The sequence below is a fragment of the Phaseolus vulgaris genome, chromosome 6 (assembly GCF_051622355.1).
Source record: "Phaseolus vulgaris cultivar YP4 chromosome 6, ASM5162235v1, whole genome shotgun sequence".
NCBI lineage: Eukaryota > Viridiplantae > Streptophyta > Magnoliopsida > Fabales > Fabaceae > Phaseolus > Phaseolus vulgaris.
Window position 1 is genome coordinate 3,255,026 of NC_143503.1, and position 20,361 is coordinate 3,275,386.

Below are 20,361 nucleotides of genomic sequence, written 5' to 3' on the forward strand. Positions count from 1 at the left end.
TTATATTCCTATAAATAAACAAAAAAAATATTAAGGTCGAAATTTCATAACTCCTTGACCTAAATCTTACTAGTCACCAAAATCACAAAAATTTGTTAAGTGACAAACCAACCCAAATCAACTCATGATGACTTTTTTTTCATCAAACCTTGTCAAATTATTTTTTATCCATTTGTGGATGTTTTTGACTAATTTCCAATCCAAATTTCATGATTATTTGAACAAAAATTGCCTAAGTGCGAAACTAGCTCAAAATAACTTGCTTTTTCTTCCAACATCATTGTTTTTTATTAATATTGCAAAAAATAAAAAACTTCTGCTAAAAATTTCATAATTTTTTGCATAAAAAATTTTAAGTTGCAAACCAACTCACGATTATTTAATTTTCCACCAAACATACTAAACATAATTTTTATAAAGAGACCTAAAAAAACTTCAAGTTGAAATTTCATCACCATGACTAGTCACCAAAACTACTAAAATTGACTACCTCATGACTTTGTTTTTTTACTAAACCTTTCCAAAATTATTTTTTATCCATTTGTGGTTATTTCTCACCAATTGAAGTCAAAATCCTTTTAGTCAAGATTTTATGATTTTTTTAATGAATTTGGCTAAGTGTAAAACCAACTTAAAATGACTTGATTTTTTACCAAACCTTCTCAACATGATTTTTTTTTACCCATTTGTAATTATTTCTTATAATACGACTAAAAAATCTTATGGTCAAAATTTCATTATTATTCGAACTAAACTTACTTAAGTTGCAAACAACAATTCATTAGTTTTCCCACCAAATTTTTCAAACATATTTTCAAGGAAGAGGGCTAAAAAAGTTAAGGTAAAAATTTCATTATTCATTGCATTGAACCCAACTAGTCACCCAAATCACTAAAATTTGTTAAGTGACAAATCAATTCAATTGACTTTGTTTCTAAACCTTTTCAAAATCATTTTTATCTTTGTGGTTATTTCCATAAATAATAGTTCAAATACTTATGGTCAAAATTTCATAATTCTTTGCAAAAAAAAATTCTAAAAACAAATGGTTTTCCACCAAATATTTTTAATGTTATTTTTTATCCATTTGTGTTTGTTTCTTATTAATACAACTAAAAAGCTTTTGGTAAAAATTTCATTATTTTTCGCACAAAAATTACCTAAGTTACAAGTTACAAACTAACTGATGATTACTTACTTTTCCACCCAACCTTCCAGACATATTTTTCATAATAAGGGCTAAAACGGACTGTGAATTATGTGAACGGACCTAAACAGGCCAACAAGTTAAAATAGACAATCCGTTATGTGTTTATTTCAACGAACCACGAGCCGGTCCGCACGGCTCCCCCACTTTAACACCCGTATTTATCTCAGGTTTAAAAATTTATGAAAATTTGGTATGCTTAAAATTTTAATCTAAATTCCCTACATTTTCAGAATATTTTATTTAAATAAATCAATTCAAAAATTTAAATATTAATTATTAATTAGGGTAGATATTTCAAATTTTACCATACCCAATACACACAACACTTTGGTCGATCGAGAAAAGTCGAAAGTTGTGACCTATAAAACTCATACACTTCTCTTAAATGATATGTCGATGTTAGATAATCATATCAAACACCAACATTTGTATGATACTTGTAGGACATGTAATTCAAAAAGTGTTTGTTGGATTTTTGAAAATTCTAGTACAATTCTAACGCAATTTTAAAAAGAAAAAATACATTAATTTTTTAAAAACTCAAATTTATTGTATAATTTTTGTTATGATTATAAAAATAAAAAACAAATCATTTTGAACCAGTCATGAAAAACATCTTTATGCTCCAAAAAATAATCTGAAACATACTTATACACATAAATATTTATTGTCAATTTATATAATTTATAATTATATAATATATAAATATTTATTATCAATTTATATAATTTATAATTATATAATATATAAATATGTGTCTCTATGTCCTATATTTTAGAGATTATACATATCTTCATGTTCGTGTCGTATCATTGTATCTTCATGTTCATATCGTATCATTATCCGTGTCAGTACATAGATTGTGACTACTAACTATCAAAACAAAAAAATTATTTGAAATAAAAGAAACTAATTTTATAAACTAAAGTAATTAATTATTATATTAATTAAATTATAAATTATTTTAAAAATTAAAAAAATTATTAATATTTAAAATAATTTTTAAATTAATATCTAACCATTAACTATTAATATTATTAATATTAGCTAGTAATATTTTATTAATTTTTATTAATTTTTTTAAAAATAATTTAAAATATAAATTTAAATTAATTTTTATTAATCTTTTAAGACTAATTTAATATTAAAACGTAATTAAAATCTTAATAACTAATTAAAAATTATTTTATAATTTTTATTGATAATAAAAACTACTATAAATATTAATTTTTTATTTATTTTTAAAATAATATTTAATTTAATTAATATAATAATTAGTTATATTTTTTAAAAATTTAATTATTAAATATATGTATTGAGAGGGACTTTTCTTCCGAGTCTTAAAAAAATATCAGATTTCCTGTTGATGCAGATCTAGAGTTATTCTAAAAATCTGTTTTATTCAATTGTTGTTTGATACAATTTTATTTATACGATATATATCCCTCATTTTTCTATCTTTTTCTTGTATTCTCTCAAGAGAAATATATCTCTGAGTTTTGCTTATAATTTAGATGTTCATTTGGTGCTTAATGGACCCATATTAATTCTTAATTAATCTATTCCCTATCTTATTGTAAAATAAAATAATATTACTACTTGATAATGTAGAAATAGTACAATGTAAAGATCAAGGACATATGTGATAAAATATATAAAATATATTTATGTATCATAATCTAATAAAAAATAAATATCTATTATGAAATTTCTAATAAAATAGTTTTGGAATCATATCGTCTGTTAAATTGATTATTAAAGTTGAAATGATCAAAGTTGAAGAACTCTTATAAAACAAGATGTTTACTGCAGTACAACAAGGTTAACTTATTTCATCTTGTTGTGCTCTTTCAAACTCTTACATAAAAAAACGAGTTATTTTTAAGCTAAATAAGCTTATTCATAATCTAGTTATAAAACCTTCCCATATAGTTTTTCTAATAAATTTTTATTTTAAGCTAATTTCAAATAAGTTCTTTCGATCATATTATTTCTGTCAAAAGTTATTCTCAAAGAGTTTTCAGTTTGACTATATTGGACTTATGGATCATAAAAAATAATAAAATAAAACATAAATATTTATGTTAAATATAAGTTATAATTCATAAATATTTTTAAAATAATCTTATTTTAGTTTTTTTAAATATAAAAATTATTTTATAAAATGAATTAGGACAAAAAATAATATAATTGAATTGAGACACACTTGTTCATCTCACTAAGTGGCATGAATTAATGTTGACATCCAAGTAATATGTGGAGTATGATTTTATTATGTCACATAAGTTATATAATTTCTATTTTAAAGGCAAAATGAGATTATTGAAAAAAAGATAGATGTGACATGTTACATACATTGAACATTCAACAACCAAGAAACTGAAGAGAGGTTAGACACACCATTTCATGCATAGAGCTTCTGAAGATCATCTTTGAATTTGGCTTTCAGCTGCTCTCTCTTTATCTTGAGAGCAGCAGTGACTAATCCAGATTCAGGAGTCCATGGATCCGCCAGCAACTTGATCTTTGCAGGGATTTCAGATTTCTCCAGCTTTGCAGCTTTTCCAACCTGAAGACAACAAATCAAGGAAATGAGACATCAACCATGCAGCATATACAATGGCTATAGATTGACCAAAGGCCACCTCCTCTACGATTTGGCAAGGCAATAATTGTAATGATAAATTGGCTAATTTGGGTTTTTTTGGTACTCTACTATACCTCCTTGTCTTAGTTTGAATTTTTATTCAGTGCTAGGTTGTGTTCCTTTTTGTTGCATGGATTTTGGTTTGGTCCCATATTTTGTATTCCTCTATTTTCTCTTTTATGTTATGTTTCATGTGATGAAAGATGATGGGTGGATTTTGAGGTGTTAGCCTAGTGATAACTAGCATGAGTTTTTATAAAAGAAAGAGATTCACCCATCACTATGATTAGTAACAAAACAAAATGTCTAACAAAAGAACCAAATCAGAAGCCTTTCTAGCCCACCACTAACATCAACAACGATGGCAAACAACAATGGTGACAGCGGTTAATGGAGCAGCCAGAACCGAGCTCCCAAGATCAGGAGCTATGTAAGACAATAAAAAATTATTTTATTGATATCAATCACATCAAGTATATTCTCATAATCTCCATTTGCAATAATCAAAACCTTTAAAAAAAAGGAAGTAAAGATATGTTGAAATGAATAGGAAGATTCTCAAGATATGTTTTTCCTAATTACTAGATATATTGAGAATATTTTTTATGCTAATAGTATGCTATTTACAACAGATATCTATAGATACCTAACACTAACCTTGGAAATAGCCTGCAGAACCTCCTTGACAGTTTCAGGCTTGTTACACAGATCAGGAAAATCTTGGTAATCTATACCAGCTTGTTGGGCCCACTTCTCTAGAGACTGTTGTGAAGCAACAACTAGAGCCACACAGTAATTGTGAAAGGGATCTGCATAAACCATCATATTGTCTGCATAATCACATGATGATAGTGCTGCCTCAACCTACAATTAAGTCACAATGTAAGGCCAGAAAAAAGTTATTGTGGATCTTGTGTCAGTATTTCATCCAGATACCAGAATGAACAATGTATAGTTTGAGTTACCTTTCCAAGAGATATATATTCTCCATGTTGAAGTTTGACAATATCTTTCTTCCTATCTATGATTTCAAGACACCCATCAGGATGAAATTGCCCAATATCGCCAGTATAAAACCAGCGCATACCTTTCTCATCAACCTGTAATACGTTCAAAAACCAAAAAATGTAATGTGGCTTAGTATAATGCTAAAACAGATTCAAGAGTAGTTAAGGAAAATTAAAAAGGAAAAATGACAAGAATACAACTTAAAGTTTGGAAATTACCTTGAACACTTCTTTAGTTTTTTCTTCATTCTTAAAGTAACCCGCTGTTACGCTAAATCCTCCAACTACAATCTCTCCCCTTGGCATTGGTTTATCTGATGTCAGATACCCTCCTTCTTTCCAAGAAATAAGCTATACAACCACATTAATAGAGAAATCAAGTCCCACCATGTAAGACCTTCTACGTAGCACCAACTCTAGAGTTCTAAAACATACAGATTATGAGATATTTTTATATTATTCATCAATGTTTTTAAAACCAGACCATTCCTCCATTAAATTAGTCAAGGCACTAGTTTAGGCTTTAATGGTTCAACCAGGGTCTAACCAGCACTAAAAAAACATTTTAATGATTAAAAATGCACAATAATATTAAAAAATACAATATCACAATTTTATAATGCAAATAAAACATATATTTATATGTTTGTAAATTGTAACATTTAAAATACATATAAAAGTTTAATAAGAAAAAGCTTATCATACGTAAATTGAAGTTTCAATAATAATAACAAGTTTATATATAGAGTAAGAATGAAAATGGCTAATATTTTAGATTTATTTTTTTAAAGGAAAAAAATTGTGATGTATTCCTTTTTTTGTTGACCAAGTTCGACACTGGTCGTTTTCACCAGCTTGATATTGATCTTGTGCTTCACCGGTTTTACATCACAACAAGAGACCAATTCTCAATCGAGCCAGCATGTCTGATCTCATAACCATGTTTCTCATACGTTACTAACTTCTTACTATTGATGTTTAGTGAGACTTATCACCCACAAGCATTAAACCATAAGAATTAATGGCCATTACCATAAAGCAATGCAATATGTATGAATGAATAGTACTTGGAAGTTCATTGCACTGTTTTTTTGGTTGAAGGGACATATGGCATACCTTAATGTAGCAACAAGGAAGTGGTGGACCAACACGTCCCACACTGTAGTCATCCCACTCGGAGAACGCAGCCCCAGCAAATGTTTCAGTCAAGCCATATCCTTGCCCAATAGGAGCCCTATCAACAACTCAATAAGTACATGTTGTTAGTGTATATTGGTTAAAGTTAAGGGTGGATAGATGGATGGGTTTTGTTAGATTGTATAACTTTTCACCAAGAAAATGTTCATTCCATAATATTCATGCAAGTAGAAAATACAAATAGATATATATTATCTTACATTTGCTATTTAGATAGAATTTCGCTTTGAAGTGAATCTAACATGCAAACTATGCATAGCTTTATCCACCTAGAATAGAGGTGTATGAATACACATGCAAGGACACATACATATTCAAATACCAGTTAGTTGCAACAAAGTATTATGTAGTATAAAAATGGGAACCATTACCCCATGCAGATATTGATGAAATATTGTGAATCTCCAGATAAAGGAGCTCCCCCACAAAGCATAAATCGGAGCTGGCCTCCAAGTACAGAACGAATTTGTTTAAAGACAATGGTATCCCACACCAACTTTTCCAATCCCCAAGCCCCAAGCCAACTTCCTTTCACAGAAGCCAGTCGGCGCTTGTAAGCAAAATGGAAAAGATTCTTCACAAGGCCCCCTTTTTGCTCAACCTACATACGGTGTATGAAATGGTGAGGAAGAGAAACAACCATTCAGCAAATAGTTTAATTAAAAGCATTTAACAACAGTAAGAGCTGAAAAAGTTGATGTGAGTGTGTAGACAAATGATAAGCACCTAGCGCGCGTATATATATATATAAGTGGAAAAAAATAGATGAAATATATTCTGAGATATCTTACAAATGTGAATCACAGTCTCTATTTATAGACTGTTTTACAACCTAATTAAAGAAAGAAATAATAGGCAATGAAAGCCAGAAATAATGAGTGTTTAAAGCTGTACAAATCAAATAAAATCAAATCACTAACAAATTTGTCCTAATAAATGTAAAATGGAATCTGCACTTAATTATAACATAATTCTCCTGATTATGCAACATTCCCCCTCAAGTTGGTGAATGTATATCTATCATTCCCAACTTGCAAGTAAGATCTTCAAATTGTTTTGTGGGAAGTCCCTTAGTAAACATATCTGCCAATTGGAGTCTTGAAGGGATGTACTCAATGGCTATAAGACCATCATCCAACTTCTCTTTAATAAAGTGTCGGTCTATCTCTACGTGCTTTGTTCGATCATGTTAAACCGGATTGTGTGCAATACTGATAGCAGACTTATTATCACATGCCAAACCCATAGGAGCTTCATATTTTATTTTTAGTTCATCAAGTATGATCTTCATCCATAAGAGTTCACATACCCCTTGAGCCATTGCTTTAAATTCTGCCTCTGCACTTGATCTTGCAACTACATTTTGCTTTTTTTTGCTCCTCCATGTCACCAGATTTCCACCCAAGAACATGCAGTAGCCTGTGGTGGATCTCCTATCAACAATCGATCCTGCATAGTCAGCATCAGTATATACTTTCATGGATAAGTTTTCCCCCTTTTTGAATAGCAATCCTTTTCCTGGAGGGGCTTTTAAGTACTGAATAATTTTATCTACTGCCTGCAAGTGTCTTTCTCTTGGATCATGCATAAATTGACTAACCACACTAACTGCATAGGCTATATCTGGCCTAGTGTGTGAAAGATAAATGAGTTTTCCCACAAGTCTTTGATATTGTGTCTTCTCCACTTTTGGGTTTTCCTCATCATTCCCAATCCTATGATTTTGCTCTATTGGCACTCCAGTGGGCTTACAACCCAACTTACCAATCTTTTTTAGAAGATCAAGGATGTATTTTCTTTGAGAAATAAAGATGTCCTGTCTCGAGTAAGCAACCTCTATCCCAAGGAAGTACTTCAGCTTCCCAAGATCCTTCATTTCAAATTGAGCAGCTAGTCTCTCCCTCAAATTTTGTTTTTCAATCTCATCATCACCTGTTATAATCATATCATCTACATAGACCAAAAGTAGAGTGAGTTTACCATTCTGAGAATGTTTTATAAACAGAGTATGGTCACCTTAGCTTTGTCGGTACCCCAAAGATACCATAGCTTGAGTAAACCTTCCAAACCAAGCACGAGGTGATTGTTTAAGACCATATAGGGCCTTCTTAGCCTTATTCCCTTCATTAACAATACCATAACCAGGTGGAATCTCCATGTATACTTCTTCCTCCAAGCTTCCATGCAAGAAGGCATTTTTTAACATTAAATTGATGCATTGCCCAACCAAAGTGTGTCGCCAGGGAGAGAATAATCCTGACGGTACTCATTTTTGCCACTGGAGCAAAAGTCTCCTCATAATCGATTCCATAGGTTTGAGTGTACCCTTTTGCAACCAACCTTGCTTTATACCGATCCAATGTGCCATCAGTCTTATACTTAACTGTGTATATCCCCTACAACCCACTGCTTTCTTATCTTTTGGTCTCTCTACAATCTCCCAAGTCTCATTCCTTTCTAACGCGCTCATTTCTTCATTCATGGCTCGAATCCAATTCTCATCTTTTAAGGCTTCTTGTACTGATGTAAGGATTTTGATAGAATCAATAGCTGAAAGAAAACTATGGTGCTACATAGAAAATTTTTCTGTAGACACAAATTGGGATATAGGATATTTGGCACAAGATCTTTTTTCTTTTCTCAAGGCAATAGGTAAATCATTTAGGTTAGGTTCAAAAGCAGTATTTAAGGTGTCCTCAAGAGTCTCACTGGTATGAGTTCTTACCTCCGGTTCAGACCATTGAAGTTGCTGTTCGACCAGGAAGGGTTCTTGTTGCCTTCGCTAATATTGTTTTCCAAAATATTTGTCTTCATTATTCTTCTCTGGTAATGATGTTGGTGCAGGGTCTTTGTCATCCTCCCTAAGAACGAAATCCTGCAACAAAGGAAAAGGTGGCAACTCAAGGTCCTCAGCTTCTTGAATACTCTCCCCCTAAAGCTGAGAACTAGGAAAGAAAGACTCTGTTTCATGGAAGGTGACATCTTTGGAAATATAAACTTTACGACTTTGAGGATGATAACATTTGTACCCCTTTTTGTTGGGGGCATAACCGATGAAGACACATTTGATGGCACGAGGATCTAACTTACCCCGATAAGGACTATGAACATGGACAAAAGCAGGACGACCAAAGACACGATTCTGAAGACTATTCAACATGGGAATAGAAGGATAGAATGTGGTCATAACCTGCTCTAGAACCCGAGAGGGTAATCTATTAATCAAATAAGTGGCAGTCAAGACTGCTTCCCCCCAGTAAGATGTAGGAACAAATGTTTGGAAAAGTAAAGCTCAAGTAACCTCAAGGAGATGACGATTTTTCCTTTCAGCAACCCCATTTTGTTGAGGAGTGTCCACACAGGTTAATTCAACAACTCCATTTTCCTCAAGGAACTTGGAAAGGTTTTGGTTCACATATTCTCTTCCATTATCAAAACGCAATCTCTTAATTGGACTTTCAAATTGTGTTTGAATCATTCTGTAAAACTTTACAAACAAGTGAAAAACTTCAGACTTATCTTTGATGAGGAATATCCAAGTAACCCGAGTACAATCATCAATAAACGAAACAAACCATTTTGCACCCGAGATATTAGGAATAAGTGAAGGGCCCCATACATCTGAAAGATCAAAAGGTTTAGAACTTTTATTACCATTGGGAGGAAAAGTTGTCCGATGGTGTTTAGCAAACTGACAAACATCACAATGAAATGACTCAGCAGACACTTTTGTAAATAAAACAAGAAATAAGGACTTTAGGGTACTAAATGGAGGATGACCAAGACGTCTGTGTTGAAGCCATATCTGAGAGGATGACCAAGATTCACGACCTTGCTGAAGATTAGAAGTGTGTGCCTGTAGTCTAGCACCCTTTTTACTTTCTTCATGCTGTAAATAATATAACCCGCCCTGCTCTTTAGCAATTCCAATAGTCTTCCCCATGGCAAAATCCTGAAAAACACAATGGGAAGGGAAAAATACCACTGCACAATTTAAATCTTGGGTAATCTTTTGAATAGACAAGAGGTTATTGGATAGTTTGGGAACATGAAGCACATTTTTTAAAGGAAATGAAGGTTGAAGGTGAATGTTACCACGACCATTAATGGGGGTAGTGGAACCATTAGCAACAGTAATATATGGCTTATCGGATAAAGTAGTGTAGAATGAAAAAGAAGAGGAATGAGGTGTCATATGATCAGTAGCACCAGAGTCTATAATCCAGATATTTTCAGTACTAGAAGCATTAAAGGATAAAAAACTAGAACTCTTACCACTCATAGTAAAGGAACAATAGCTAGATGGCTTATTAAAGGAGTCCATGAGAGTTCAAAACCAACTGAGTTTTTCAGATTGGCAAAATTTGATCCTGTTCACAGACAAAAAAAAATCCGTCGGATTTCCGGTAGCGGTTTCCGGCGAGCAGTGGCAGTTCCGGCGAGCAGTGCAGTTTCTGGCGAGCGACGGCAGTGGTGGTCGATGGTGGTGGTCGGCGGTGGTCAATGGCGGTGGCAGTAACGGTCAATGGTGCAAGGTGATGGTGGTGGTCAATGGAGAAAGGATAAGGAAAATAGAAAGTTGCAGCAATGAAGGCTGTCAAAAAAAAAAAATAATTGCAGCAATGAAGGCTGTCAAGGAAAATGATTACAGCAATGAAGGCTAAAAAAAATTGCGGAAGCAGAGTCTCCTAGATCAAAAGCTCTGATATCGAGTGGAAAGAAATAGATGAAATATATTTCTGAAATATCTTACAAATGTGATTACAGTCTCTATTTATAGACTGTTTTACAACCTAATTAAAGAAAGAAATAATAGGCAATGAAAGCCAGAAATAATGAGTGTTTAAAGCTGTACAAATCAAATCACTAACAAATCTGTCCTAATAAATATAAAATGAAATCTGCACTTAATTATAACATAATTCTCCTGATTATGCAACAATATACCTATGAAAATAATGTAAATAATTAAAACAAAATCAATCATTTTGTCAATAACATCTTTTGTTGCCATAACTTCCTCCATCAAGAACTTTACTCTGATCTCCTGGGCCATAATTTGAAACTAAATCAAACATTCTCCTAAATGCTTTGCTTCTTGATACATTAAATGGTATGAGCTTACTGCCTTCTTTTTATAAATATTTCTATTTGCTGCTCTCACCCTACTCTTCAGTCCTCTTTCTTTTCTTCAGTTTCTACATCAGCATCCTCAATATCAAACCTTGATTTTTCATTAATCTTTGCTGCAAACCCACAACAACCTCAAACTTTTTTTTACTGCTTCAGTCACTTTTGCAAGCAATTGCATCCTTTTTGAGTCCCACGAAGTGGTCCTGTTATAGTCTTTTGGAAAAATTTGCATTGAATTTTTCTTGGATCTCCATTAAGACATGCTCCATGCTTCCAAGCCATGTCTATTCTACTGCCCAAAGCATTTTTTACCACATTTTTAGAGTGAACATTTTGTGAGAAGGAACTGTCAGCAGCAACATCACTAGCGGGAGGGTTAGAAGCCCAAATTCCCAAAGCCATCATAACGTAATGGTGCTTCTGCGTTTTATTTTGTAAATCAGTATAAGTTTCTAAATGATGAGACACAATGACACCAAGGAGATGGAAAAGCAGAAACTAAAGAAACCACACACGAATGGAAAAATGAAAAAAAAAATGCAGTAGATGAAAGAGAAACGAAACGGAAACCAACACCACATACCGCATCTTATTGGAACAACACGCAAATGACCACACCCAAATAGAAGAAGATGAAGACCACGCACAAAGTTGAAAATGAAAGAGTTGAAGACCCAAGCCATTTATTTGTATGTGAAGGTATGTGAAGAAGAGGGGAAGTCATTCTTTTATTGGGCTTGAAACAAAAAAAAACCGCTGACTCAAAACGACGATTCTTTGTTTTTTCGATATTCAACAACAATCCCACCCATCTCACATTGTTATGATCATATGTAGGCACAAGAACAAACATAAGGTTCGAAATCATGGATCTTCCACAATCTAACTCTCCATTTTGACTATGTTGAGCATTTTATATTACTCGATGTAGGACTCAAACACACCTTAATATCCAAGTCCCTATCATTCCTTTAGAGTCAACATCTCAAAACCCACATTTTAGAACACTCAACTTCTTTATTAATCTAAACCCTACACTCATATCCTTTTTCAACATATTGACAACCAACTCCGGTACCAATTGATAAACACCCAAACACTTGAGAACCCACCCCTAAAAGCTTGATGTGAAAATTAAGAATCCCATAAAATTGAAGTCCCTATCATGAAGAGAGTCTAACTCGATACCAGTCTATTAGGTGAGAGTTTCATGGCTTATGTATCACATCAAGTAGTTTACTCGGTTTGCACCTTTTGGGAAATATGAAAAGAGTAAAATACCAAGAGATCTCCATAAACTAACTACAAGAAAACCATACAAGTAAACTTGAAGCAACAAATTTGTGGGTACTTCTCACTTATACATTATTTGTCTAGCACATTCCTACCAAATGTGAAACTTCAATTCATGCTTTTACTCCAAAAATATCCTCCAATAGACACTCAAGTTCATAAATTGATGCTAGTATATTCTAGATGCATCTACATAAGGAAAAAATCTTGTTGGATGTAGGTGAGTACAGTTAAATACAAGGTAGATGGGACATTAGAAAGGTACAAGACAAGGGTTAGTATCTTTAAACTTTTTCACCTATTGCAAAATGAATATTATCAGAATTTATTGTCTTTAGCAACTAATTATAGATGGAGTTTGCAGCAATATGATGTCACAAATAGCTTTCATGACAATCTTGAGGAAGAAATTTACATGGAGGTCTGTTAGGTTACACATAGAGGAGGAGGAGTTAGTTAGAATTAGAATAGTCATGAGTTTGTTATTTGATTAGCTAGTTAGATATAAATAAGAAAGAAGGAGAGGGGGAGGGGAGTGTGTAATATTTTTGTAGATTGAGCTTTAGCTCTTTGTGAAGGGGAAACTCTTGGAGGAGAGAGTGCTCTCCTATTTCTTGTTCTTTTCTTTCTATTCAATAAAAACCTTTCTTTTTCTTCTCTTTATAATTCTTGGATCCTAACAAATTGGTCTGACCTGCCGGATCTGAACAAGAGAGATTGTTAGGATACACAAAGAGGATGGAACAGAGGACCGCTGAATTGGAGGAGTTGACCAGCGAACAAGGAAGATGGATTTCGGAAATGAGAGCATACATTATTGGGTTGAAGCTTGACCTGAAAGAAATAAAAGAAATGTTGCGGGACATCAAGAAAGGGGACAGAATGTCTGAGGGAGGAAAGAAATCTGTTAGAGCGGACACAATGTTCTTGAAGGAAAGCCTTCTGGACTTGAAAGAAATTAAAGAATTGTTGTGGGACATCAAGAAAGGGGACAAAATCTCGGAGGGAGGAGAGAAATATGTTAATGATGAAGAGAAGAGGATCCAAGATGTTGGAGAAGGTTCAGATATGAAGAATCACATTCTCTGCAGCGAAGAAAAAACCAAAAATGAAGTGAGATTTGCAAGAGAAACTGAAATGATAAGGGCAGAAGGGGATGCATCAATAAAGAAAGTGAAGACTATGTGCTGTAATGATCTTTTTCTTGAGAGGCCAATTATAGAGCTATCCAGTAAGAAATTTGAAGGTGGAGATGCAACCAAGCATCATTTTTTCAAAAATTCAGATTTACTTCATAAGCATAAGAAATCATTGTGGAATCAAGATTTCATAATGAAGGTGGCTAGAACATCAATGACCTCAGAATCTTGGAATTTCAACTTACTGGGTGCAAAGACTTTTATACAAAACCCCCACTCATTCCCACCACCACCTAAGCCTCCAGACCTGAATTTGCATGCAGTAGCCAATGGGTTCCCTCCCTAAGATAGACAATATCACAAAATACTTCCAGGAAGCGTAGATAAAGATCATGGTGTTGAAGATGAGCCACGGAGAAAAGGTTCCACTGTTCCAACCTTGAGGACAAGGTTGTTTTCTGGAAGAGTGTATTGTTAGGTTACACATAGAGGAGGAGGAGTTAGTTAGAATTAGAATAGTCATGAGTTTGTTATTTGATTTGCTAGTTAGATATAAATAAGAAAGAAGGAGAGGGGGAGGGGAGTGTGTAATATTTTTGTAGATTGAGCTTTAGCTCTTTGTGAAGGGGAAACCCTTGGAGGAGAGAGTGCTCTCCTATTTCTTGTTCTTTTCTTCTCTTTATAATTCTTGGATCCTAACAAGGTCCCACCTGGGTTTAAAGCCAAGGAGGTAAAGGTGTGTGAACTACGAAAGACACTATATGGATTGAAACAATCTCCTAGAGTATGGTTTGACAAGTTTACTACTATAATGAAGACCATGGGATACAAGCAAAGCCAAGGTAACCATACACTGTTTATTAAGCATTCAGCTTCAGGGGGAGTTATTACACCAATTGTCTATGGAAATGATGTGGTTCTAAGTGGAAATGATGTGGTTCTAAGTGGAAACGATTAGGTAGGAATGGAAGCCTTAAAAAATGTTTGATAACAAAATTTGAAATTAATGAGTTAGGCAGATTGAAATATTTCTTGGGCATTGAAGTGGCTCCCATCATGGTATTTTCATCTCCCAACAAAACTATGTGCTGGATATATTGACTGAAACTGGTAAATTAAACTAGTAGAGCCAGTTAATGAACAAAATCACAAATTTGGGGAATCAATTGAAGATGTAGCTTTGGATAGACAATCTTATCAAAGGCTGATCAGGAAATTGATTTACCTGTCTCACACTAGGCCCAACATTACCTATGTTATAGGGGTTGTAAGTCAGCTCATGCATAATCCAAAGGAGACTCGTCTCATAGTTGTTCATCGCATTCTACAATACTTGAAAGGAACCCCTGGAAAAGGAACTCTATTTACAAATGGGAATGAGATGATCTTAGAAGCCTACAACTGACTATATAGGTTCTATAGATGACAGAAGATCTACCTCCGAATATTGCACTTCTCTTGGAGGAAATTTAGTCACTTGGAGGAGCAAGAAACAGGTAAGATCAAGTGCAGAGGCAGAGTTTAGAGCCATGGCCTTAGGGATTTGTGAAATACTATTGCTAAAGATAATTTTAGAAGACCTAAAGATTGATTGGAAGAAGCCTATGAGCTTATATTGTGATAACAAGTTAGAAATAAAAATTGCACATAATTCAGTACAACGTGATAGAACTAAGCATGTTGAAGTAGACACACATTTCATAAGGAGAAATTGGATAATGGGACAATGTCTACACCATTTGAATCATTTGGAAATCAACTTGCACATGCCAACTTGAGGGGGTGTCAGAATCCCTTTATTAATGCTGCAGATAATATTTCCTTGTATAGTTTTAATTACACAATTAAGAGATTTAATTACATTTCATAATTAGGAGGATTAATTGGCTAACAATATATTCTGTATTTATTGTACACGCTCATTGATCCTGAATTATAGGGATAGATTATATCCATCATAAATTAGGATTTTTCATTATTAAGTTTTAGTATTCTATAAAAAGCATAGCTCCTCTATGAATATCATCAGAAACAGTTTTTCTGAAACAAAACTCTTTCGGAAACAGCAGAGTGCCAACATAGTTTTCAAGAGGCTCTAGATACCACAGTTTTCAAGAGGCTCTAGATACCATGTTAAATTATAAGAAAAAGAAAAATATTGAGCTAAAATTGGGTATTTCTATGACAAGACAACACAAGTGATTAATTTATATTGAGAAAAAAAATCAATACAATATATAGATGAAATTCGATATCCTCCAATAACAAAGACATGATCCTAGAATAATACAAATATGATCCTGATATTTCTAATTATAAAGATGTGATCCTGGTATCTGTAATTATATCCACATTTCTGTAATTAACTATTATGTCTTCCTTTGATGCTTCCAAGCAACTACTCCTTTTGTCCTAACAAAATTAAATCTAAAGGTGAGAGGAAGATAAAAGAAATAGAAAAACCATTTGGAAATAGTTCAATTTAAATTGATTTATTGAAAACTTAGTTTAATATATCAACAGAATTATTTTATTCATGTGGCGGCTTAATGAAAAAGAATATGTTGTTGGTACTCCCTGCCATGCCCATACAGACCTCCATTATGAAAACATAAACAAACCTCTGCAATATTTATATTAAAAATATAATTCAATTTCAAATACAAGCCTAACATATTCATGAATTTAGCCACTAGCTCCTGGATGTTCTTAGGTCAAATTCCATTTCTATCCCTTTTACCCTTTCAAGTTGAGAAAAAAGGAAGAGCACACTCATTTTGTGTAGCTATACCGTCAATGCAAAATGGTTGGAGCCCAAAATTAATATTCAACCCAGCTGCACCAAACGAATCCATTCATCCTCTTTGCTTAATGCAATATGAGAGCAGAAATGGCATTTAACCACAAAACATCCATGAGCTAAATTTGAGGTAAAAAACAATGAAGCACAGCTGTATTCTCAAGTTACCTATTAAAAAAAAATTCAACCTATTTACTTTGTAAACATAAGGGAATTTTATGAAGGTTTCCATAACAAAGGAGCTATCTCTGTTGCAGACACAGAATAGAAAGGACGGAGCATAAGTAACAATATGTATGAAAGAAAGTGCCCATGTAGAGCATTGGTCTGATTCACACCTTTTTTACAACTCCATCTCGAATACGATCAAGAATAGCTGGTACTGCTGTCAATAGTGTGGGCTTCAACACAGTGGCATCTCCCTTGGTTCCTTTCTTGATTTTATTAGATGTGTCAGTCATAGTCAGCGGAGAGCTGTAACCAATTGCACAACCTGCAGCCAGCATTACAGACTGGACAACCACAATAAGTTAGTCTTGGGGATAATACCATCAACTACTTCAACAGTTAGAAGAAGGCTAAGAAGAAATCACCTCTGCTGCCATTTCAAAAACATGAGCAAGGGGCAAGTATGCCAGGTACACATCCTTGCTACCTAGATTTGGAATCACTGTCATAACCGCTGCTGTAGTGGCTACAATGTTCCCATGAGTAATCATAACACCCTGAATGATTAAAAAAATATCAACGCTCAAAATCAAAGCTAAATAAACACACTGACCTGTTGGGGATACTCTTAATGTTAGCAGACTAGAAATTTCTAATCATATCTGCAGAATGACTTAATATGGTTATTGGTTATAATTTACCACCTAAAAACATGTTCATAATAAAGTCATACCAAGATCTAAAATCGCATTTCGATTAGAGATAAGCACCTTTCATAGCGTATAGGCGGGTAAGCACATTTCATAGCGTATAGGCGGGTAAGCACCTTTCATAGCGTATAGGCGGGGTAAGCACCTTTCATAGTGTATAGGCGCGTAAGCACATTTCATAGTTTATAGGCGCGTAAGCACATTTCATAGTGTATAGGCGGGTAAGCACATTTCATAGTGTATAGGCGGGTAAGCACATTTCATAGTGTATAGGCGGGTAAGCACATTTCATAGTGTATGGGTAAGCACATTTCATAGTGTATAGGTGGATGCAACCTCACCATTTAGATTTAGTTTTGTAAAGTTGAATTAGGCTTAAAATTCACTTCTTAATACAAGTCAATACTCTAACTACTTATGCTTACTGACTACATTAGTTAACAGGCATGACATTTAATGACCAGTCTGGACAAAACATTTTGCAAGAACGCAGCAAATCACAAATATCAGACACAGAAAGAGACCACACCTACAACAATAGTTGAAGAAGAAACAAACCTTTGGCAGACCTGTACTTCCACTTGTGTACATGATAACTGCTGTATCATTCTTAGAAGGCAGGTTTGGCTCAACAGGATTTTCTTTCCCAAGTTTCTCAACTTCACCAAAAGATGCAATTGTCCAACCACTCGAACTTCCTGAGGAAGAATCTTCTTTCTCATCATCTTCAAAGTAAATAACATTTTGTATAGATGTTAGTCTTGATTTTATTGCATCCAACTTCTTCAACTGCTTGGAGTCACAGATCAGAGTAGATACTTCAGTCTGTCCACATTCCAAAGCTTCAAGTGAGAACATGCCCATCACTTTTAGTCACTAGATTCATCAACTATTGTCGCCTAATTTTTAAAATTATGCAAGAGATGATAATTTCCTACCTCATTTAGTGAGTGGATCAGGGCATCCTCTCCTAGAGAAGCATAAATAGTAACAACTGTTACACTCTGCCTGAAGCAACCCTGAAGTTCAGCAAACAAAGATTTTCATTAAAATTTGTGAATTCAGAACTGTTAAGCCAAAAGGTAATGGAATGAGACATGGAAATAACACAAATAAAGCAAATTTACCTGAAGGGCAATGAGCCACTCAGCCCTTGTATCAGAGAAAATGGCAACACGGCTATCTATAAGATGACCTAACTTAAGAAGACCAGATGCAAAATTGGACACACGAGCAAATACCTCTCCATAGGTTTCCCATTCATAGTCTCCTAAATGAACTTTCTCAAACTTCCTGCCATCACTAGATGAAACAAACTCCCTTTGTATTAGTTTTCTTGTTCCAAGAAATTGATTTCGGGTATATTTATCACATGATTGCTCAAACAGATGAGCCATGGTTGGAGCCCCTTTCCAAGGAACTTCAACCAACTCAGTTTTTCTAGCATTACGTATTGCAAAACCTGCCTCGCCACTAACTTCTACAGGCACACCTCTTATTTTTCCTTTTTTCTTTGCGAAGAACAAAGCTGAAAACAAAACAGGAACAAGGATGCTTATGACTATAGCTGCCAGAGCTCCACATTCTCCATGATCTTTCCATATGTCACTGATATTTAGACTTTTTAACCACGAACTACCCTTTGAATCAACCATCCTTCAGTGGTCCTTCTTAAGCACAACACAATCTTGATTACCTGAAAAAGATGAAAGAAAGCATTGACACAATTTCTTTGTTTTTCTTATTAATTAAGAAATTCAAGACAGGGAAAACGCTTTATATGGAACCCTCTTCGGCTAAATAAGAAAACAATACTGATTTCGACCATTCTACACCAAAAATACTTTATTTTTTACACCTAAAAGAAAAACATATTTCGACCAAAACAACATAAAAAAATGATCAAAACCCAAAGAAGAAGAAGAAGAAGAGGGCAAGAAAATCAATTACTGTAGCATTAAAAAGATAAACCAAGATTCAAACAAGTTCAGCATCAACTCCTAGAACAACTACTCACATCAACCCCACAAGAAATTCAAGGCAAAGTATAGAACGCAACAATTTTACAAACCAATTACACCATAACAAGAATTCAACAACCCCATAAAAGAAATTGAAAAAGGAGAAAAGAAAAGATGTTCATCGAACAAAAACAATATACCTCTTTCTCGGTAGGATGAAATGTTTTGTGTGAGTGTTTTTCTCTCTATTTTAGTAAAGGCATAATATTAAGTCTAAGGAGTGTTTCTCTCTCTAAATTTTAAGCATACAGTGCTGGCATCACACATGTACAATGTAAGACTCTACACGACACCTGTAGCATGACGAGGTTAAGATAAAGTACAATATTAATAGTATTTTTTATAATTTGTTATTGATAAAAATGTTATTTTAGTGTAAATTTGTAGAAATGATTTCTGATAATTGAAAAAACAACTCTCGTCATCAAAATTCAATTGGATTAATTTCTTAATAAAAAATTCTTGTAAAATCTTCAGTTCCAAACGTTCTTATTGATTCGGTTTCGTAGAAAATCAGAAAAAGTACAATTGTACATGTATAGGCTTTGCGATTTATGAATTCATTTTAGCGCTGAAAATAAGGTTGATTCTATGTTGGAAGTTCTTACCGCGCCATACCTATTATTTTCTAAAATTATTTTTATTTTAGATTTAAAAATCTAAAATTTTAAAAATATGATTTTAAAGTTAAAATTTCGTTTCAGAAAAAAATCTAAAATAAAAAAGATATATTTTGAAAAAAAAAATCCCAAATTTAAAAATCTATTCCAGAAATCTAAATCTGAAATATTTTTTAAAAAAATATTTTAGAAATATTTTTTTATCTGCAATCTTCTTTTATTTAAAGTTATTTTCGTTTTTTTTATTTTTATTATTTTTAATAATAATTTGAATGCAGGTTGAAATTAATGTAGTGCATGAAGGAAATTGTTAGATTAGCTTAGAAAGATCTTGGTAGAGTATTCGAGAAACTCCATAATTAATCACTATTTAATTGAAGTTTATCTATTTAGAAAATGCAAATTCCTTTTAGTAT

General features: G+C 33.4%; 1 protein-coding gene across 5 annotated transcripts; it reads right to left on the minus strand.

Moving 5' to 3' along the window:
- Positions 1-3,379: 3,379 nt before the first annotated feature.
- Positions 3,380-19,851, minus strand: LOC137830953 (long chain acyl-CoA synthetase 8). Of its 5 annotated transcripts, none has more exons than XM_068638384.2 (12): positions 19,466-19,851; positions 18,432-19,000; positions 18,243-18,323; positions 17,863-18,129; positions 17,020-17,151; positions 16,765-16,938; positions 6,433-6,662; positions 5,981-6,098; positions 5,084-5,215; positions 4,823-4,957; positions 4,515-4,721; positions 3,380-3,779 (listed from the first exon to the last, which is right to left on the minus strand). In XM_068638384.2, the coding sequence occupies exons 2-12, from the start codon at positions 18,957-18,959 to the stop codon at positions 3,615-3,617; spliced, it is 2,169 nt and encodes a 722-aa protein (XP_068494485.2). In that variant the 5' UTR covers positions 18,960-19,000; positions 19,466-19,851; the 3' UTR covers positions 3,380-3,614. The 5 variants fall into 5 exon arrangements, with proteins under 5 accessions (XP_068494485.2, XP_090159205.1, XP_068494487.2 ...); XM_090303079.1 differs by having other exon boundaries at positions 17,863-18,146; positions 19,466-19,627; XM_068638386.2 differs by lacking the exon at positions 19,466-19,851 and adding an exon at positions 19,322-19,463.
- Between the last annotated feature and the right edge of the window lie 510 nt (positions 19,852-20,361).